Genomic DNA, 24,034 nt, shown 5'->3' with positions numbered 1-24,034 from the left:
AATAAACACATTTGTGGGACACATTGTGGAAAAGAATTAAATTTTTATTTGCACAGTAACAGGTCGAGTGGTGATTCCTTGATTAGTTATATCGACTTAACATCTTTGTGTGAAATGTATACAACATCTTATTAAATCTAGCAGAACTTCTTTCACCAGAAGAAATCATTAAAATAGCATCCTTAAGTAGTTCTATAAAAGCATATGGAAAAAAAAAACAACCCTGAATTTGACAACTGTCATTTCCTGGGCACAAAACTAAATACCTCCAACCCCTTTGGAAATAAATGAAAAAGCACTGTAAATAAATACAATAAATTATTTGTTTGACCATAACCTTAATATCTATCTTTGGAAAATAAGGTTCTAAAAAGAAAGAACTAAAGACCCACAGGAAGTCCTATCTCTGAAATAAAAAGTTTAGCTGTAGTCAAACATAAAGATTTAAAAAAACAAGATTGTTATCTCAGTAATTCATTTTGGAAAAAAAAAAAAACCAATTCCCTTAGGCCATTTACAATTTAGAAACTAAGCAGAAACTAATCAGGGCTGTATCAATAAAAGAATGAGATATTAGTTGCATGAAAGTCAAAGAAGTCTAATTAGCAGAATAAAAAAGTAGATCATCAAAAATATTTTGTTCTTGTGATGGTTACAGAGAAGTAATAGTTCTTTTTTTTCTACATTCTAAACTAGGGGTTGAGAATGAATGTTCCACTAAGGTATATTTATATGAAGTTTCTTTTGAAAAAAATCAAAGAAAAACACAATTACTTGGTCTTCCATAAAAAGAGATTTAATATTAAAATGCCATTCACTAAGAATAAATAATTCATTTCATTCTCTCTTCAGATAACATGACAATCTTCAGATGGAGGAGGCAGAATTAGAGGGGAGACCTAGAGAGAGAGAGAAGCAGCCTGGGGGAGAGATATAAGAAATGTGGAGGTGAAATAATTTGAGGTGAAAAGACAATGCTTTCACACCAACACAGAAAACAGACACAAGACAAGATGAGACTTAGTTCAAAGAGGCCTCAACCCTCCTTTTACAGATAAAGTATGAGGCAGAGAGCCTGCAGCATCAGGCTCAGACAGCAACACGGGGATCAGAAATACTAGCAAGTGATTGTCAAGTCCCCTGCTGTTTCCACTTGTGAAAGTTACAGTGATTACATAAAAACTCCCTGCCCTAGAAAGTAGTAAAGTGTTCTATTTCACCTTAGAGAGCAAAAAGATCTACTCTCTTACCATAAGGGGAGCCCTATGACCAATAAGAAACCTGCTACCAAATATTTTCAAACATTTCATTTTCATAATTCTAGACATAAATACTTCTTAGTAATTGCAGGTCATATTAAATTAATGTCTGGGACCTCCCTGGTGGTGCAAGGGGTTGGGTGCAGCTCTGTGAAGCTGCCTGCAGCCTCTACAGCTAAGTTCGATCCCTGGCAGGCCAGGGAGCTACCCACATGGTGCGGCAGACCTCTCCTGACTTGCCTGCTACTACTCTCAGCAGGGTATTTCAGTCAATCTGCCTGTTCTGTTTCCTGCTCTGTCTCTGGTGAATCCTCTCACCACCCACACCTCTGGCCTGTTCCCTGTTCTTAATAATAATAATAATAATAATAATTAATGTCTGGATCTAGTTTATTATGTGAGTTTTTACAAAATCAAATTGATGAGAAAATTTTAGATGGAATTGAACACTGTATTTTTAAAATGATAAGCTGGATCCATTTGTAGACCAAAACCAACTATAACTCAGAGGTAGTCTCCTTTCTTTGAAATTCTAATGATAGCTATCAAACTGCTATTTTTGGAAATCAGAGCTATTTAGTTCCTTACAAGAATACCAGAGCTTCCTATCCAACATAAAATATAGGAAAACTTCTTAGAAATAAAAAATTGAAAAATTCTATAGGCATTATTTGATTTGCGGGATGTTAACAGGCCTGTGAAGAGACATCAAGTAACATTCAAATCATGACATTTAAATATTCACATGAACACACTTCATATGAAAGCCCAACATGGAGAGTGAAGTTCTATCTCCCTTGTGAAAATTTCATCTTGAATAAAGAAAAATGGACTACTTTCTTTCCACTCAGCCTCTCAAGAAAAAAAATTTACTAAAATATTCACAAGGAGAAATCACAGTCCATTTTTGCCTATACACTTGTAACCAAAATATTACATGTGAATACTGATTTTAGGAAACCAGAAAAAAGGACATATCTTAAAAGATATTTTGTTCCTTTTTTAGAGCATAATATTATGGGCAAGGCGCTATTCCTAATTCATGTCAAAGGAGTAAGCCCTGACATTCTCTTTTTAGTCTTCCTTTACATGTTTCCTACCAAAAGCTTTAAACTGCAAGGTTGTGATTGTTTGAGACAGTGTGTCTACAGATAAAGTAGAAACCGCTTGCTAGAATCCAATACAGCAAAGAAAATGTAATTAAATTAGAGAGGAGAAAAGTGAAAATAAGGGATTTACAAAAGACTGAAGAAAGCAGTGGCAGCAAAAATCTCATTTAAATAACTAAAAACTCTTTAAGGTGCTTTTTCCTAGTTTGCTCAGAGAAGCAGAAACTATGCCTGACTGGGAACTCTCCTCTCCAAGCACCTCTCTGACATTAAAAGAGGAGAGACATGGTAAGACCAAGAACCATGACATAGACAGCTGGTATCTGTGCACTCAAAGTAAAAGAAGAAAGACGTTATCATATTTTCAGATTTTGAACAAAAGATCGGTCAATCTTTTTTGCTGACGAGTTGAGGAAAAGTGACTAAAGATGATTAATTCAATACTTTCTCCATGTAATTCACAGGTTTAGGGGCTAGAGATCCCCTTTCTAGAACTGTTTATTCACTTCATGAAATTTATGGGTAAATTATTCTGCCTAGAGATGTTATACACTTAGAGGTTTATAAAGCAAGGAACTAAAACATAGCCTTGTATTTACCCAAGCTAGAAGGGGTTCACATTTCTTGAAATCAACTGTATTTCTGGTAACCACTCTCTGAGTTCCTGGTAGAGAACTCAGGTCTCACCTGTAGGGACATCATGTCGGGTCTGTACTGCTTGCGGAAGCCGAGATCGTACATGAGGAATTTCAGCATCTCAAAGGCTTGCTCCTCACTCATGTGCAACAGTAGGACTCCGGCCACGAAGCTGATCCCCTGACAGTAACCCACTTCTTTGTCCAGTAAAGAATAGGCTTTCAAGAGGTTAAAGAGGGACAGCTGCCCCGCCCCAAGCTGTGCTGAGAAGTAAGGGTGAGTCGGAAATGTCCTTCCTGCAGAGGAAAAGAAAAGCTGAATTTCTGAGATGTCCTGAGGTCTGGCCCACCAGAGTGAGACTGAACTTCAGTAACTCCCAGGAATAAAGCACTTTTTGCTATACCAGCGCAAGTTGCTTAGAGTACCCTTCTAACGAAAAGTCACTCTAGCAAGTTCTACCTCCCAGACCATCAGCTATCTCCAGATCTATAACAGGGGGACATTTAATGCTAAACAGAACTTCTTTCTAGAAAAATAATATCGCACAAGCAAGTCAAGGACATATCCAGCAGAGAGCCCAGGAGAATATAACATACAATTGATTCTGACTATAAATCAAGGCACTTTCTATGTTCACATAAAGACACCCTCCATCTGAAATCAGAATTCTGTAAGAGGAATCATATTATTTGAAAGGAAATCTCTGTAGTACACAAATAAATTTATAAGAAAAAGTTTCTAGAGAAACTTTGGGGGTTGCTTTGTTTTACATTCAGCCTATCATTCAGGAAATTCCTTGTTTTAAATATTTTTTTTATGTTTCTTAAACTATCTCTTCTTTTTTTCCCAATACCCACAAAGGACAAGCAAAGTAAAGGATCAAGCTAATTTCAAATCAATTTTTTCTAAAATTCACCTCTGAGTTTAAAAATACCAAGGCCAAAGTCAGTCCTGGGTCTCTGAAGCTGGTGCAAGTACTGAAACAAATCCACTGCACCATGGAAGCTGCACATGGGCACAGGGCTTTCCATGTGCCACGAAAATGAAATGGGACATTGGCTTCCTTGTGAAATGATTTGTCAGGTCACTAAGAACTTGCAAGAGTGCTGGAATTTTAAATACTTTCCACCCATTTGCCAAAAAGTGGTATTTTCCAGGAACTGGTCACACTTAATTCTGCAGCATTAGTAGGGGGAAGACAGAAGCAAGTAACAAGAAAATGCCAAGAAAACATAAATGGAGTCAAATAAGTAGAGTAAAATAATCAATTTTTAAAATGCCGTTTTATTTCCTCACTTCAAATTTTTGCTGTAAATATACTGTCTATCTAAGTTAGTTCTAACTCCCTTTTCTCCTGACCAATATTTCCCTGTCATCTGCTCTTTATTAGGGCCTCTTGCCCAGCCCAATCCTAATCTCATCAGCCATTGCCAATCACAGAATATAGGTGTGAAGGGATGCATAGAGAATGCCTAATTCAACATACAAGTTTTAAAAGAGAGGTTTGAGACTCAGAGCAAAATAGTTTACCTAAAATCACATTTCAGTGCTAGAAATAGGACAAGAACTGAAGTTTTCAGTTTCTCTGTAAAATTCTCCTTTCAATTCTATTTGGCTCAAAAAAATATTAACTGCATTGGGCTCTTTCCCATCAAAAGTGTGTCATCCAAAAGAAACAGAGGTCAAAAGTAGGTATGGGTGAATGAGTTTTATATGCACTAAATAAGTTGATACCAACTATAAGGCCATTCCTTGTTTTCACAAATGGGTGCAAATGCTATATGTATAGCAACCTTAAACATATAAACTTGTAGGGATATAGAAGAGTCACTTGTCAATTTATAATACTGAACTGAGTAATTTACAGTTTAAAATAGTAATACACATGACATGTTAATTTAGAGAAAAACTACAGTTGTTATAATTTTTACTCTTTTAATACTATTTTTCCTTTCCATGTGTTCTTTGAAATCCAGTTTTTATTTTTTTTTTTTTTAGATCCAGTCTTTAAAAGGTAGCTTTCACTGATAAAAATTGGCATTACTACTGTAAAAAAAATTAAAATGATGCTGGCCTGGAAATCCTCCCCATGTTACAAGTATCTATTCACATAACATTATAGAAGCTCATGCTTCTTTCATTTAATGGGATGCACTTGTGATTTCCACAACATAATCATTTACCGTGTTGCTTTTTAAAGTGACATATCTAAAGGTTTATTTTCAGCAATATGTCTAGGAATAATGAGTAGACCTTTGTTAAACTCTCTGATATCCCTTTAGGCTAGTCTGACCTATTTTAAAATCAGTGTGGATTTAGATAATAATTATCTACCCCAAACAAAAGTCAGCTGTTCAAAAAATAGGAATTGAGAGCACCCAATAATATGACCTTTGGAATGATTCAAACAGAAGATGACTCCCTTTTCAGAGGGCATGTTCTGGGATGAGTTTTGCTTGATACTTTACAAGCTCCGTGGTTCACTCAGCAGATACAAAGCCACTTGCCCTCAGGAAAGGACAGTCGGTAGTTCTGCATAGATTAACAAATCCTTTCAATACCACAAAGCAAATAAAAAACTCAATGAAAAAAATCTGTTATGTTTGTAAATAATAATCAATATGACAAATATACCTAAATCCACAAGAATAGCATGCTGCTGGGCGGTGAGCTGCTTCAAAAGCTCTTTATAAGATGTGTCAGGAGGCTGCTGTTTATTAGGCAATCTGTGCCGCAGACGATATTGTAAAGCTAGGAACTGCCAGATTTCTCCTCTTCGACTTTTAGGAACACCTATAATCAAGAGATAAAAAAACAATCAAACTACCAAGATCTTGAACTCTTGAATGAGGTTGCTAGGTCACACTTGATTAGCTATGGCACGCTTCAGAATAAGCAGCCACACTGTCCCTCATGCACCCTAGGCCCTCAAGTTCAGTCCTGCAGCTGCTGATGTCTTGCCCACGAAAACCCTGCTATAAAAATGACAATAATAACGATATAGCCACAGCAGCTAACACTAATTGAGCACCTGCTATGACATGAGGGAGTGAGATGAAAACAGGATGGAAAAGGAGGGAGCTGGGAGAGGGAGAAAGATAGGAAGGAGACATGTAGGCAGGGCCTGAACATTCCACGCAAAAACAGCCTGGACTGTACCAGGAGCTACAATGGGGGACTGTGTGATATAAGATAGGAAGAGGCACAAAATGAGATGGAGGAAGGGAAGATCACGGAGAGCTTCTGGCACAGCGCTCAGAAATTTAAACTGTATCCTACAAAAAAGGGGAGGATAAAAAAACCCTTAAAAGTCCTACCAAAGAACAATGTGATCTATATCTCACTCACATCCTATTAAAACCACCATTTTTTCCCCAAGTAATGAATTCAGTGAGAATCTTTAGGATTCTGAATCTTCAAGTAAAAAAGAATATGAGGGCCTCCCTGGTGGCGCACTGGTTGAGAGCTGGGTTGCGAAGCTGCCCACAGCTTCTGCAGCGCCAGTTCAATCCCTGGCCTCCGGCGAGAGTCCCACATGGCACAGAGCCTCCCCTGCCGTGCCCGCTGCTCCCCTCAGCAGTGTACTTCATCAGTCTGCCTGTTCTGCAACTCACTCTGGCTCTGGTGAATTCTCCCACCCTCCCGCACTTCTGACTGTACCCAGTGCTTGTATAAATAAATAAATGAATCTTTTAAAAAAAAAGAATATGAGGCTTATAAGTTAGCATCTTACAAAATTTCTCAACGTAAATGGAGCTATGTCACAGTTTTACACATTTTGATACATTTTTAAAGTAGTCATCAGGTTGTTTTGGGTATTTTTTGTTTTTTATTTTATACCTGTTTATACTCACTTTAGTATATTTAATCTGGGTCACAAAAATTGCACCTAAAATATTCAGATAGTTTTCATTTTAAATTTAACATAAAATTTACATGGCAAAGCACCAATGTAATAAAATGAATAAATAAAAGCAATTCTCCCAAAATAAACAGAGGAATATATAAAAGGGAGGAAAACTGATTAACTGATTAATAAGAATACAAATCTGTATGTATAAACATACACATAGTTGACTACACACATACATATAATATACATATGTAAATAAACATTTATGAAGAAATATGGGAAGGTGTCAAGTTCACAAGTCTGAATTGTTTCTACAGACATAACTAAAGAGCTGTATCAAGGCATATGCTCCACCCAGGTCAGCACAGAGCTGAAAATAATAGGATGAAGTCAGTAGGAAAGTCTGTATGTAGAAAAGGTATCTTTCTCTTAAGGACAATATCTTCATCATTAACACCATGTCCTTACCAACCAGATCACTAACTACAGGCAGAAACAAATTACTGTCCCTTTTTCACAGGAAAAGCATAAAGACAAATTTAAGCCCAAGCTGCACAAATCAAAAAATCTCTCGAGTTTTTCTTAAAAGATTATTGAGATGATCCATAATACCTTCTTTAAGGCAGGTATAAATATCTTCCATGTCACATCTGATTTTAGCTCTGCAGTTCAGCAATTTCTTATCCCAGGTAATTAAAATCTCCTTCTGGCATACACCAACTTCTTCATAGTCCAACTTAACTTTTCTAGACTGCAGTTCATCTCTGCTTGCTAAAAAAAAAAGAGAGAATTCATATATGACTGATACATTTTAAAAACATAGTATTTTAAATAATTTCTTGTAAAACCATAACAAATGACTTCTAGGAGTCGACTACAAATTTTTTCTTAAAAAAATAAATGTGAGGGCATGTATACGTTTCTCAAATTTTGAGTCACTTCAAGAAAGAAAATATCAGGAATAAACTTCATAAGGAGGCTTTATACTTTCAGATGGTAACTTTGCTAAGCATAAAAAAAAGCATATTTACTGTGCTATAAAATTCAACTCTTTGACAAAGGTGATAGTCTAGGAAATCACAGCTTGCATTATTTTCAAGATATCAGTACTTTATAAATGATATTTATGAGAAAGTAATGCCTCATGCTAACCTTGATTCAGAAAATATATGACCAGGAGTTGATACATTTTTATAACTATTTCCAGTATTATCAACACTGCCCTTAAAGGTACTAGGTTTTATGTTCCTGTTTCCTTTTTAATCACCTTAAAGAGGAAAATTCATTTTGCTGAAGTTAATATTTATTTTTATTTAAAAACTGGAAGTTTTTAAGCCCAGAGCAATTAGAAGGAATGTCTACAAAAGCAACCAGTCTCTTGACTTGGTTTTCATCTTGAATAATTGATTCCAAAAGACCTCTCCTGACTCATCCGCTGCTCCCCTCATGTATTCATTCTCTTTTTGTTAGGTCTGCTTTGGACAGGATCTTCTAGGAGTAATGTGTATTCATGCAAGCTCAAGGTCCTGCTAAGCCGCCTTACCTTCTGCAACACAAATCTTTGTCATGCATCCAAAGTCCTCGACAGCACAAAAACAATAGCAGAAGGAGTATTACTCTTTACTTAATGTGTTCAGAAGCCATTTCAAAAGAATTAATTTATCATATTAGAGACTGCTATTTCAGTAGGGCAGTAAAAATCTCTAAAAGCCCACACATAATCAAAAGAGAAGGCGTACAAAAAAAAAAATTCCTCTTGGATACCACTAGATGGCTTTCTAATACCATTGAGCTTTGCTTCTCAATAATTGCTTTAAATCTACATGATAGATAAATAATTTTTTTAAAGGAGTGGGTTCATTAAAAGTAATAATAAATATAGTCCTACATATAAATTTACCAATGATTTTTCAGAATGGAAAAAGCATAGTATTTCCTCAGATTTTTTTCTTCTCCAAACTGCTCTAGATGATTATTCATTTAAATAATAATAAGCAGGCCTCCCTGGTGGTGCAGGGGTTAAGACGTAACTACAGCATGAGTTCTATTCCTGGCCAGGGAGCTACCCACATGGCACAACAGACCTCTCCTGAATCATCTGCTGCTCCCCTCAGGAGTGGATTTCAGTCAAACTGCCCTTTCTGTTACCCACTCTGTCTCTGGTGAATCCTTTCACCACCCCCCACCCCACACACACCTCTGGCCTGTACCCCAGTTCTTGTATGCATAAACAAATCAATATTTAAAAAAATAAATAATAAGCACCTCTTATGTGCCAGTCACAGGCCCTGAGGATTAAAACGCAAAGAGCAGTTAATGTCTGCCTTCAACTGGAAAGCTAGACAAGAGTATGGAGCATCCAGAAATGATTACCCATTGGTTAGAATTTAATGGGTTAAAGTATATTTTGTTTTTGTTACTTCAGTACAGAAATATAGAATGGATAAGATTTTCTGATCATATAAACATTACCTTCTTTCTTATCTTGTGAGTTTATATAGTACAGCTGATTTCAGAATACACATATAGTCCTTTATGTTAAAATGTTTCCTTTCCTGTCTTAACACACGTAGTTGAGAAATACTATACCATTCTGGCAAAAGCCCAAGAACCATGATAAATAAACCTGAGTTTTAGTACTCAGCCTGCCCGTTCTCACTACTTGACATTATGTTAGTTAATTCCTTAGCCTCTCCCAGCCAGTCACTAAGCTGCAAAATGAAGAATGGAACTAAATAATCTCCAAGGCCATTTCCATTTCAAATAGCCTAGGATTCCAAAACTATCTCTTGATATTTAATATGATTCTACTTTGTGCATATTCCCAACTTAATGAAATATAATTTCATGTTTTAAATGTGTTAAAGGAATAAGCACCCTTTTCTCAACCTCTTTTTTCTGTTTATGATTTAGTTCAAGATGCAACTAATTGCTTAAAAATATGAATTCCATTGCTCTCAAAATCTATGAAAGCTCAAGTGGGCATGTCATTTATCACACCACATTTTAAAAGCTGTGTCAATAGTAATTAAGTCTGTTTTTATTTTTAATTTTAAAGAAAAGAATATGTCTTGCCTTGGGATATTTAGTATCAGTACTTCTCATTTTGCTAGAGAAAGCAATAAAGAAAGTAAGCTATACCCTTGCAAACTGAATATTGATTGACTTAAAAACTGAGTTGAGTAATAGGTACAGTAAGAGGAAATCTTAAGATAGATGATGAACAAAGAAATGTGAATACCTTTCTCAAAAAAGCTTTCTGGAAGACAATAGCATAAAAGCTAGTCAGAGAAAAACCTAGATTGTACATTTTCCAATAATTTTAAAAGTTAAAGAGCCCACTGAAGCTATATTGTTCATTTTACAAATGTAAAAAACAGGTCCTTTTAGTTTAAATGATTTGGCCAATATAATGGCATTCATAAATTTTTCTGGTTTTGATACATCGCCCTGTGTGTGGTTCTAACCACTAGAGTAAAAAATATTATTCTTTCAAAGTCTCGAAAACATATTCTTAAGTATTTGGTATTCTTAACTTAGCAATAAAGTACCACAAACCACACATTGACTATCATAAATTATCTCAATTATAAATTTAATAATTTTAATATGATTTTTAAAGAGAAAATTTGTAAAGCAGTAACAAAAAAGGAACTTTGATTGGATAAGTAATTAGGTAGTTGATGAAGTACAATATAGGCAAACGTCTTTTGAAACATTCAAAACTGTTATTATGAATATAATTAGCCAGAAAATTATTCATATTCAAAGAGAATTTGCTTTCTAATATTTAAGATTTTTTAAAAAAAGTAATCTGTAATGATATTAAACTTCAGTCATATCAAATACACTTACTCCATATTATCTACATTCATTATTACCCAAGCTTACTCTAAAGGTACTGATGTTTTAAATCTATTAAACAAAAATGCCATCTCTTAAATTGACCTCTACCCTGTCGTAAATACCTCACAAAATAGAAATAAGCAGCATAAGCAGTAAATATTCTAGCAAAGGTGTGTTAAAGCCTGAAAATGGGAGTGAGCTGAGGAGGACAGCGAGTTTAAACCTGTTTTAAACCTTTAAAATATAGCACGTTATCATTTAGCCCTGTTTAAATGGCTAACCTTCAAGTTTCTGGTTTTCTTTTTCCATTCGAAGCAACAAGATTTGTTGGTGTATAGCTTTTCTCCACAAACTCCTCAGTTCTTCTGACTTTTTTCTTTCTTCTACCATTTCTGGATCATCTGCACCAGCCATGAATATAACCAGCGGTTCCTCCTCCATGGTTGGGGCAAGAGGGGACAGTGGCAGCAGCTCATTGCTGTCCAGTCCATCTGCAGAGAAGAAAACAGTGAGAGGCATTCCTGGGAGTAACCCAGACTACAGAAGTTGTCTCTGGAATGGGCAGTGTCTCCTATATTCCACCTTTAAAGCTTTTCACCACAAAGGCACTTTGCTAGTAATTGTTCGTTTCTGGAACTAATGATTGAAGTAAATTTACTAGGCTGAATTCCCCTTCGAGATTTCCCTGTCATAGTGAAATTAAAGCTTATGTAATTTCACCACTTCTTCTTTCTGCACCAAAGACCAATAAAATGGTGCTCCAAAATGAACCGGCCTTTCCCCAGAGTCCTTCACTTCTGCAATCTATCTATGGATGTTCTCTGATGACAAAACAAAGGGGTGTGTGTGTAGGTATGAGGTCTAAGGTCCGATCTGCTCCCAGAATCCCTCCAGCAGCCCAGCAGAGCTGGGTGTGTCTTGGCTGAGATCTCTGTTCACTCCTCCAACACTCTCTTACCCAGTTCCTGAAGCTTATTTTTTCCCCTTCACTCCAGGCCATCTTTTGCACTGTTGCCAGTTATTTTCCTATTAACAGACATGATCACTCTCTTAAGTCATTTCAATGGTTACCTACACCCCCAAAAGTAAAATCCAAACTACTGAGAAGGGCAGGTGGGTCCCATTAGACTCTGGCTTCAATCTTCCATTCTCTGCCCCCTTTGTGCTGAATTTTTCATTATTCTCTGAGCTGGAATGTTCTCTCAAATGACTCTAGAGCTTTGCTATGTTTCTGAAACATGTTTCTCCTAGCAATTAGTTTAAATAAATACTTAATGTTTTGGTAAAGCTTTCTCTACACACTAGAAAGTTAATTTTATCTTTGGCAATGTCAATTACTTTTTAAATAATTGACCTGCCCTTACCCTATGATTTATTTTCCCCTTTTTTTTTTTTTTTTGTGGGACCCTCGTCGGTGGCCAGGGATCGAACTGGCACTGCAGAGGCTGCGGGCAGCCTCGCAACCCAGTGCTCAACTGCTGCGCCACCAGGGGAGGCCCTGATTTATTTTCTTAATAAATAATTTTTTAAAATGTATTTTGTGGCTCCATCAAGAGTTTCTTGAATTGAAGACTTAGTATATTTGAGCTCTGGCTTTCTTTATTTTAGAAATGACCTCTGAATACTACTGAATTTTGGTAGGTAGCTCCAATCATCCTACTTTCTTTCCTTTAGTTGCTAGGAGTACATCTTTCATTTTCCAAGCACATGAAATTTCATTGTTGTCCTCTAGTTCTTGATTTTCCTTCACCCGCCCCTCATCTCATTTTTTCTGGCACTATAATCAGAAAATATTGTATAAATATTTTATCATGATTGTCTGAAATTCTTTTAAAATTTTTTGTAGCCAAGAACATAATTAATTTTGATGACTATTCCATGTGTGCTAAAAAATGAATGAATTGTCCCTAAAGGAGGCAAGGTTCCACACAAATATTAGATTAAGCTTGTGTTTCTTGAATATCACATATATTTAATTTCTTAATATTTAAATCTCAGAGAAGGCTACATTAAAATCTCCCGCAAGAGCTATTGATTTATCTCTCTCCCAAATTCTGTTATTTTCTGGTCCTATTTGTGTTTTCAACATTGTTTTATCTTTCTGTTTATTGTTTACATTGACTTTGTTATTTGGGGGTGTTCTTGCCTTAATTTCTAATAGATCTAACATTCAAAGAGAGCTGCCTGTATGTAATCTCTTCTGATTGATATCTACTTAGTGTGTCTGTATCCACTTCTTTATTATTCAACATTTCTGTGTCACTTTATGTGTGATACTTGTAAAAGAGTATGTTGTTTTTCTAATTAAAAAAAAGTTTGACTTCTTTTCTAGTAATTTCCTAGATCCTTAGGCACTATGGGCCCCAAAACAGGTGTTGAAAATGTACTCTCTCATGCATTCTTTCATTCGACAAGCATTTACGGTATATTTCATGTGTTCTAATGACACCTCAAAGTTAACCAGTATATCAGATATAGAAAAACAAGAGTTTACTGCAATCACTTCAAACCATTTGCACACAAAACCCGGTATTCCGTCCCCTAATTTACAACCCTAGTGAGGAGCAGCTCTTTACTGAGGACCACACAGACCCTGCTGTTGCATGGCTGAAGGAGACTTGTTCAAGGGAGAGGCAACCCTGAGGAAAATGCGCTGCCGCCAGGAGATTCGACGAGGAGTCACGGGGGTTCCTCCAAAGTTCAGGGATTCATTGCTGCAAGTGGATGAGGTCCTTTTTCTTCCCTCTCCATCACTGTAAAGCAAATAGATATATATATATCTTGTAAGGAGAACTGCAGAGAGTGGTTCTTCACATGAAGCAGTAGTGCAAGCCGCCTACAAGTCCCACACGGGGCAAGCACAAGCCACAGGCAACACGGAGCGATGGGCCCAGGCGCACTGCTCACCCAGGTTACTGCGTCCTGGGGAAAAATGCAGTCAAGGCCACAGCCCAGTCATGAGAAGCTCACCTGTTTCTACTCATCCCACAGTAGCCAACCATTCCAAATGGAAACTCGGGAATGTCACAACTTATAAAGGAAGCAATGGTTTCTCAAGTAAAGAACTCATGCTTTGCTAAAAATAGATCAAATTGATAGTATACTCTGGACAATGTAAATGTTCCATAAAAGGCTCCTAGAGAACTCTATGGACAGCCCTTATAAGACAGGCTGATACAGATAGCTTTGAACTTCCTGTGACTGTTATCTCAGAAATATTAGCTACCAATACTTGGATCATGGCAGAAAGTCACCTGAATAAAGGCAGAATGGTCAACCTTGGCATTATTATGAGGTGACAGGGTAAGGGAAAAACTGTAGTCAAGTAAGACTGGATTGACTCGCTTAAAAAGTTAAACATTTCATTATAGAAGGGCTTCTTAGGGATGGTAATATGCTGACAGGAAGTGTGACTCTACAAGAGGGTAACAGTATCTAGAATCCCCTGACTTAGTTAAATTTATGTGAAGACCAGTTATGCTAGCAGCTGGAACACCTACAATAATCGGTAGTGGTGGTAGGAATGTTTTACTATTTTAAGTTTCCAAGTCTTTGAGCTTTCCTGAGAAAATGATGAAGACAGCAATATTGACAGATGGTGACACCAACAAGTGAAGGTGCAAGACTTTTGATGGAGTAAAGAAGTGTCAGCACTTAGGTTAGAAATGAAACCCAGTTAGGAAAGCCACAACCTGGCTCACATACTCAGAGGAGCACTAGAGCTGAGACCGTGGAGAGTCGAGGGAGCAACTCAACACCTGCCTGTGGTATTTCTATTTACTCTCTATATCTACACTCACAGTGATTAAGACAGACCTCTGAGCTGCTGTTCAGACAGAGAAGTCACAATGTACTATATACTTCAGAAAAGAGCTGGCCCTTACCTATAGCTCAGTATAGTCAACCCCCCTTTGTTAATCCTCTTGGATAAAAATTATAATCCTAATATGTGCACACATTGCAGAACTCTCTGCAACACCGGGTAAGTATGTTCCCCTCAACTCCCACTTTGGCAAGCATGAAATCATGTATTTTCATTTTACAAGCTGTGATTCAAATGTTCTCTAAATAATAGTCATACCTGATGTCATTTTGAAGAGGTGTGGGTTTTGGTGAGCGGGGGTCCTTGGGTTACCTCTGAGAAAAGTTTCACCAGAGTTCCCCTTTCAGTGGCATGCATTGAGTTTCCCCACCGCGAGGCAAAGAGTTTTGGTTATATCTAAAAGGGCAGGTTTATTACATTAAAAAGAAGAAAGGAGAAGAAGATGCTTGCACAGACACAAGCTGGCAAGAAGAGCTGCCATTGCCGTTTTGCAAAGGGAAAAATGTTTGTGAAAAGAAACACCTGCAGAGTCACGGGTGGGCAGGAGAGCTGCATTAGGCCAGTGTAGAAACTGTACTGATTCAGTGTTCATTTGGAGAGGGGCTCCTTTCTTCCTGGAATTGTTATCTGTTGTTATGTTACTTCTATGGTGTGACTAGGTTGATTTGTAAGGACCTGTGATTTTCTATAATAATGTCCAATCTGTGCCTTCAAATACATTCTGTAACAGCCTCAGGATACTTCTGTAGTCATCTACTCGCTATAGCAGTTGGCACCTAAGGAGTTTTCATTTCTACAGCTGGTTTAAAAACTATGTTCAACATTTCTACCCCCAACTCCAGTTTCTGGTGCTGTGACACCTTCATCTAAATTTTCTACTCTTAGCCTCCATCAATAGCCTCATAAACATTCTTGAAGTACCCTGTTTCTTTGTTTTTGTAACACTATTTGCTTAATGCCTAGTTTATGGGGATATTTCTAGCTCCTAATTTTGTACCTGACTAGTAATAGGAAGCACTCAACAAACATTTACTGAGTAAATTAGGATTGTAGAACCTTAGGGCTCCTAAGGTTAAGTAAAACGGACAAAACACAATGTTAGCTATGCTAGCCTGTCAGGAATAAACAAAATATCTACCATTTTAAGCCCTGTGTCAGCAGTCACAAGTTCAGAGATTTTCTGGCAAAAAGCTCTAATGATTCTGCTTGCCAAAGCCCAGAAGGAGGTGTGCTGTTGTATGGGTAAGCATAACAATGACAACACTCTCAATAAACAACAGAACGCATCTTTTCCAAAGGTGTGTCTATCCTTTCTTATGTAAAAGCATCTAATTGATAACATAAGCCTAGAAAATTGAACAAAATACTTATGGAAGGCAATTTGCACCTGTTACAATGCCTCACAGGGTGAGTGCTCAACAAATAGCAATTTCTCCTAACTTTTCAGTAGCTCTAACAATCAAAACTAGGATAAACCAAACCAAAGGACTCCCAAACTTTTATATTTTAATGGCAGAATTAAAATATCATTAAATATCATTTTCTAATTCACAGCTAGTGACATTTCAAGAGTTTAGATAGCACTAAAAATAAAACTGAGAAGTACCCACATCAGTTTCTTTACTGGCCTTAAAATTTACACTTTTGGGAGAACATGTTATAAAACTGGTGCATAAATTACCTTTACATTAATTTAATATCACATATTTAAAATTCCATAACACCTAGAATTTTAAATTATACAGTCTACATAAATCGCCAAGTAACACATTTTTCTTCTATGTCTGGAATTTAATGGCCAATAATAAGCCAAAAATTTGCAGTAAGAATATAAGATAATAATATACTGAGAGGAAGAACTTACCTAACAGACCACTGACCCTTTATCTTGTACTAAAAAAATGGCATCCAGGGCCTCCCTGGCAGCGCAGGGGTTAAAGTCTCACTGCTATCATGTTATCACCAGCCACTGAGACAGGAGTTTGATCCCCAGCCAGGGAGGTGACCCACAAGGTGAAGCAGACCCCTCCAGTCTTGCCTGATACTCCCCTCAGAAGTGTATTTCAATAGATCCACCAATTCTGCTCTCCACTCTCCTAGTGAATCCTCTCAACCTCCCTTACCTCTGACATCCTGAAAAAGCAGTCTGGTGGTGGAGATAAGACACAAGTTGCTCTGCTTTTTTAATAAAAGAAGATATGTATTCAGATGCCAGGGCCCTGATAAGATTTTCAACATCCTGAGCATAGAGGCAACATATAGCAGATTATTTTTTGCTTTATACTTAGTAGCAATCTGACATTTCTAAGGTGGTCATTTCAAGAATCAAAACCATTTGAAATACTTTTGTGCCACAAAATTCTTCTGTCTCCCCTTGGAAGTTATACTGGGATAAATGAATAAAAAATTTTTATTACTGTTTTATCTTTTAGGTTTCTTTTTTACTATGACGTTAAATTTCACTTTAACTGCTCCTTCAATTGCACTTAGCAGGAAGGCAAGTGCAATGTCCACTTTTCAAATGAAAATATAAACAAAACAACATGTGTTACTTACTATAATAATAACAATAATAAAGCTAAGACAAAGAAGCATACATGCCAGGCTTTGTTCTAAAAACTTTACAGGTAAGAACTCACAGTAACTTCCTAATAACTTTGTGGAGTAGCTATTATTACTATTCCCATTTTCAGTGAGAAAACTGAGGTAGAAATAAGTCAAGTAACTGGCTCACAGTTCCACCACTAATAAGGAGAGGAGTTAGGATTCAAACACAGGCAGCTCAGAATCCAGATACTTAGGTACTGTGGCTTATGAGGCAGTGTAAATATTCTGCATGAGGTCAAATTGCTACTGAGAGCCTCAAAATCAAAGCTTTTAGGATTTCCAAGATCACATGTATTAATGGTAAAAAAAAAAAAATCAGTCTCTATTTAGCACTAAATCTACTTCTTTCATTTCTTAATGGAATAATGTCATTTACTTCAGCAAAGAAATGACTTCAAAGTATTATTAGGTATTCATTGATGCAAATGTCTCCTTCCCTTTGCTTTTGAAATTGTTGCATTCCAAAATATACATACTACTTTATATTTAATTAGAAGGATCAAATTTTAAAAGTTCATGTTGTGGAGTAGACATATATCTTTACTTTTTTAAATGATGAAACAAATTAGAACCATTCCCTTTTTTCTTATAATCTTTTTCTTCCTTATTTGTATTTGGAATGAATGGCAGTAATATACATTAGAAAACTGCTTTTTAAGACACCTAGTTAGCATTGCCTCTACTGAAAATTTACAAAATTGAAAATGAATAACTAGGAATAACTAGAAAGGAAGTGCATTGTGGAGAACTCTCCAATGAGGAGAAGTCACACCTATTTTTCTATTGATATATCCCTATATACTTCTTATTTCCAGTCACTGATTAACCAAAAACCACAATCCATGAACACAAATGAGGGCTTTATAATGGAAGGAAATAGACCATATTATGTGTATCACATATAATATGTGTCCTACTGGACAATGCATTGATCCAAAGCAATGGACAAGCTATTAACCCATATAAACAAAGCTTCAAGATAACTTGTTTAATTTATCCTTGACCAAGTATTTATAGCCTAAACTTATCAACTACTAAATTAATATTAATCTTTTTATGTTAACACAGAATATTTAATGCAAACTTGCCTGCTTTAATAAAAGTTACATTGTACATAATGAAAGTATTTTAATGACCACTTGCAGATTCACACTTTGCCTTTGCTGCAGTTGTTTTATTTCCCACCAAATAGATAGACTTTTCACAAAGGTAAACTCTTCTGCCAGAACCCTTTTACAAAGTACTAAGCAGCAGCCTACTTCCTCAGCCTCCAGCCCCCTAGCTCCTATCAAAAATTTACTAGTATTGGACTCCCTGGTGGCACAGTAGGTTTAGCGCCGCGCTGTGAAGCTGTCTGCAGTCTCTGCAGTGTGGGTTCAATTCCTGGCTGGCCAGGGAGAAACCCACATGGCACAGCAGACCTCTCCTGTCTCGCCCACTGCTCCTCTCAGCAGTGTCTTCAGTCCGTCTGCCTGTTCTGCTCCCCGCTCTGTCTCTAGCGAATTCTCTCACCCTCCCACGCCACTGGTCTGTACCCCAGTTCTTGTACAAATAAATCTTTAAAAATAACATTACTAGTATCATAAAGTCCAAATAACTGATTATACACTGACTGAATTTATATCTAAATCAAAACACATTATAACTCAAGTAAATAAAATAAAACAATTAATGTGATGGCAACTATTTCCCAGAAATCTGAACAAGGTTTCTCTGTTTGTAAAGGTCTCAAGAAAGGCTGCCTGAAATAACACGATGATGAAACCATCAAATTTTCCCACAGACTCCACCATATAATTATACTCTTAACCTAATCAGTTGCACCAGGTTCATCTAAGTTCTGGCTTTCAGCTGGGTATACACCTGTCATCCTATGGAAAATCTTTAGTAACTAAAAGAAATTGAGGTCAAACTACTCTAGTGAAAATCAATACATAGCATTTTAGCTATGAGTCAAAAGAAATAAATTAATCTGTGGCACAATGTGTTTTAACAAGTGGGACCAGTTATTCAGTGTGGATGGAAATTAGATGTCAAATTATAATGCTGTACATCTGAAACCAATGTTACTTCAGCAAAAAAGAATTATAAAATAAACTCAAACAGAATAGAGGGTCATAAAGAGATTTCCTTGATTCCTGATCCCTATCCTATTTTTATATTTTCCCAAGAATTATTCCATAAACATTCATGCTAACATAAACATGAGTGAAATAATGAAAAAATGATAAAAATATTATTTTATTCACAGGTACTTTTAAGTCATTTTAGCAAGTTACTTGTTTTATTGTCTTTGTTATTTTATTGCTTTATACGTTCTCTTATGTGTACTCATGTCTTTATAGCCTAAGATTAAGAAAAATGTGTCAAGTAAGATATTAAACCTCCCGAGGGTTAAATCTAACCACACGTAAAATAGGGAGATACCTATATCTGTATAGTTATAGTACCTGTATAGTTATAGGCAGACACCTGTTATAGTTATAGGCAGTGATACAGAATTTTATGCCTGGAGGAGACCCTAAAAGGATACAAGGTCAAACTAACATTTCCATTAGGCTTTTGAAAATAAATATGAAGTATTAGTTAAATAGTCTCACACCCAAGATAAAAAGGTATATAGGTCAATTACAAATCCAAAAAAGCATAACTTTTTTTAATCTTATTAACGTGGCAAAAATAGTTTTCTCAGAACTTATTTCTCCTTGAACATCTTACTGTAGTCCAATCTTATATGTGATTTTTGCTCAAATCAAAAGAAATAGAAATGTTTGTGGCCCTGAAAAGGAAGATGGACTGTTTTTCACTGAACTTGTGAGATGAGATGAATAACAAAAATCAGAACAAAACAAAGAATAGTCACCTTTTGTTAGCAATGATTGAATGTTTACCACAAAAGCACACTGGTCAGGAGGAAGCAAAGATGTAGTCAGACTTCCATAGAAAGGAAGTAGGTGTTTTCTGTGTCCCAATTAGTGGGAGGTATGGGAGACCTCAGCAGTATAAAAAGTAACCAAGTGACAGGAATAATGATGGACAAATATGTACTAATAATCCTCTTCAGGTGAAAACCACATTAGATTTTATCATGTTTCTTTAGGATCCTTATTTCTGTATCTTCTTGAAATTTTGAATGAATTTCTTATGCATATGTACAAAGGACTTCCAAAGAAGCAAGTTTATGTCTATTAACTTAATATAAAAATTAGGCTTTGATGGAAGGCCACAGCACTGTCCTAAGGAGATATCAACATGGAATAGAGTAGAAACAGGATTTCTGTTTGCAATCAACATTTTATATAATCAGCTGTGATTTTTCACTACACCAGGGCTTTTATTTTCCCTTCCATAAAACCCTAATAGCACTGGAATGATGGCATGCAATCAGGAGACAGCCAAAAATAATTTTGAAACTAATGGTAATATTCAGTTGGAAGAATTTATCAGTTTTTAAATGAAAATATTTAGATCTCTAATCACCTTGATTCTGAAGCAGTGTCCTGTCTAGTACAATAGGAAGACAAGGAAGATCATTAGCACAGAGAGATATCTAAACTGAGGATTTAGAATAAAAAGGCATTCTCATAAATCATCATCATAGACAAGGTTACTTCAATAATGAACCATAAAAAATATTCTATATTTTATCTGTGAAAAGGAGAGAACTATAAGAACCAAAACTGTAACACAAAGTAGTTAATCAGCAAAAATCTTACTTTCTCATAGAAAAGTTTTATAAGTAAATAGCAGAAATGACTTTTGACCAATGAACTCCAATATAAATAATTGTTCACTTATAGGATTAAAAGCTGAGAGAGAAGTAACTGTAAGGAGTGACCATATGTCTGTTGATACAAAGGATATATAATTGATAAATAGATGTTATATAAACACCATATCACCGAGACAATTATACTTTAGCCACTAAACATTGAAATAACAATAAATTTTTAAAAATTAACTTAAAGACAAATCATAAGCTATTCCTCTTCACTTATTTCAATTCTATGCAAAGAAACCCACTAATCAATAAACCATGATACTAAAATTATCTTGGCTCCTTTTTCTTGACCTATTAAAAACATAATGTGACCTGTTTTTAATATTCAGAATAGTCATCCTGGAGAAAGATGTCTAACTGAATCTAAAATTTTGAATTAATTTGCCTTTTAAAACTGAGTATTAGTCTATATGCTAACCTATTCTATACCTTATTTGACTACTCCTATTTAGAATTGCATTTTATATAACTATAAGATGAGGTGCTCAAATGAAAGGAAATTAAAATTCAAAGTATTATGAATCTCCACTCCTAAATATTCTAAATAGTCCCAGCTATCATGGTAATCATGTGTGCATAATGTTCTTTCTGAAACTAGTAATAATGAGAGATGTAGATAGAGTTCAGCGATTCTTGGGATGTAGGGTTCAGAGATGTAAAGTTCAGAGATGTAGAGTTCAGAGATTCTTGGGTTAAAACCACAAGCATGAATATCCTTTTTAGAAAATATACAATGAAGTATTCAGAGCAAAGGACATGAAGTGTGCAACCTATTCAAAAAAAAGGCTTAGCATTAGGAAATACATACATATATACATACACACACATGCACGTAATACATTGAGTCATCCTTGCTTATTTGAAGATAATACATTCTGAGAAATGCATCATTAGGTGATTTTTCTGTCATTGTGCAAGTATCTTAGAGAGCAATTACATAGTCCTAGATGGCACAGTCTGCTACAGGCCTTGGCGATACTGGGGCCACCATCACTGTTGGCCAAAATGTCACTAAACAACATTATATACGTAAATGGGCAGAGGGAATGATTAAGCCAATGTGGCAAATGTTAAAAACTGATGAATCTGGATAAAGGGCTAACAGAACTTGTCTATAATATTTTTGTAATTTTTTTATAAATCTAAAGTTATTGCAAAATATAAAAAAAAATCAAAAACCAAAATGCAAACATAAAAAACATCTACAAGATTGTATCTAGTAAACTGATGTCTAACCAATTTACTAGCTGAAATAAGCCTATTAAAAGTAAATTTTGCCAACACTTTCACTACTAACATGTGTTACTTGTCATCAATAATGCACAGGGATGTACAACTAAAAATATACACAATAATATCCAGCACAGCACTCTCTTAACAGCCAAAAAAAAAAAAAAAAAAAAAAACTAGCAATAACCCACATGTCCATTGACAAAAAGAATGAGTAAGTTGTGATATACTAAAGGTAATACTATACAGTAATAAAAAATAAATGAGTTGAAATGTGCATAAAAACAAGAACAAATCTGCCATGTGAATGTTCAGTGAAAGAAGTCAGATATAAAAGAATGCATGCTGTATCATTCCATTTATGTAAAGTTTAAAAATAGGCAAACTTAAATCATGATACTGGAGGTCAGGATGAGGGGTAGTGATAGAAGGGAAAATGAGAAAATTTGCAGGGATGCTGTTAACATTCTATTGAGGACCTGGGTGGGGGTGATATAGTGGTTCACTGCGATGATTTACTGGGCTATGAGCTCATGACAGGTGTACTTTTTTATCAATGTTTTGTTTTGTTTTTAAAGATTTATTTATTTATGCACACCAGAACTGGGGTACAGGCCAGAGGTGTGGGAGGGTGAATCATCAGAGACAGAGTGGGGAACAGAAAAGGCAGATGGACCAAAAGCACTGCTGAGGGGAGCAGCGGGCAAGACAGGAGAGGTCTGCCATGCCATGTGGGTATCTCCCTAGCTGACAGGAAATCAAACCTGTGCTGCAGAGGCTGCAGACAGCTTCATAGCGCTGCACTCAACCCGCCATGGCACTGGGGAGGCCCCAGTATACTTTTTAATCAATCTTTCTGGCCTACTAATTTTATATTGTCAAATTGCAAAAAAGTATACAAAAGTATAAAGAAAGAGAGGCAATTTTAGAATTTCTCAGCCAAGAAAACATTAGAAATTACAGAAAATAAGGTGAATTTTATAGATCCTACAAATTTAAAGTTCTCTAAATGCAGTAAGTCTAGCTCTTCAAATAAGATACCTACAAAAATAATTTTTTAATGAAAACTATATTTGCCCTCTGACTTCAATCTTATACTATTAGGGCTGAGATGTAGAGGGCTAAGGAAACATATGAGCAGAATAATAATTATCTTGAAGCAGAAACTACTAAAGATGACTAGATAACCTTATATTAAACACCAAACTAATCTTCAAATGAAAGTCACTTCATTTATAGTCTACAACCTTTTACCTTCTTAAAGGTTATTCCTGATTGTCACTTTGTTTTAGTAAGGAAACTGGGATTCTCCAGAAACTCACTTTTAATGAACACAACAGTAAGAAACTGCAAATGGATTTCATTAAAAGTGCTGTATTCTTATTAATAAATGCTACAATAGAGATAAGGCAAACTGATATTTTTACATGTGTGCATTCTTGGTTCTCTAATTCATTTCTTGCTCCATATATAATATTTTGTTAACTTTCTTTAAATCTTCTCCCACAAACTTGTTCCTGAAAAACACCTTGAAGTCAATTCTTCATGCTTCCTCATTACTCAAGTTTGTTCTAGTTCAGGGAAAGTTTAGATTCAAAATTTTATTGATCTAGTATTAGAATGAAAAAAAATGGCACACATGGACAAACAATATACAGACACAATTCAAAGATTAGTCTAATGTAACTAATAATTGAGGATCACCTAGTTGCATGCTAACTTGGGGATTTCCTAAGCCTAAAAAAAAAGGAAGCCAAAAAAATACCCACCAAAAATTTAATAGGCATACAGACTAGTTGATAGCATGTATACCTCTTGTTGACTACCAAGAATTGCCAATTGTCAAACAACCAGGAACAACCCAAATGTCCATCAATGAGAGCAAAGTTT

The 24,034-nt window shown here is 35.8% G+C and overlaps 1 protein-coding gene across 1 annotated transcript in view; it reads right to left on the bottom strand.

Annotated features, from left to right (window-relative positions):
- The window catches only part of TBC1D4 (TBC1 domain family member 4), a 162,507-nt gene that overhangs the window by 9,767 nt on the left and 128,706 nt on the right, over window positions 1-24,034 (bottom strand). Inside the window, 5 exon segments of the mRNA XM_054701776.1 lie at window positions 3,056-3,300; window positions 5,639-5,797; window positions 7,470-7,628; window positions 10,985-11,194; window positions 13,296-13,456. Of these exon segments, the coding sequence (XP_054557751.1) occupies window positions 3,056-3,300; window positions 5,639-5,797; window positions 7,470-7,628; window positions 10,985-11,194; window positions 13,296-13,456 (934 nt within the window).

This window comes from Talpa occidentalis, unplaced genomic scaffold, assembly GCF_014898055.3.
Source record: "Talpa occidentalis isolate TD23 unplaced genomic scaffold, MPIMG_talOcc4v2.1 talOcc4.5, whole genome shotgun sequence".
In the NCBI taxonomy this organism is placed as follows: domain Eukaryota; kingdom Metazoa; phylum Chordata; class Mammalia; order Eulipotyphla; family Talpidae; genus Talpa; species Talpa occidentalis.
The sequence above is the reverse complement of the archived record's forward strand: the minus strand, read 5'-3'. Positions and strand labels throughout refer to the sequence as shown.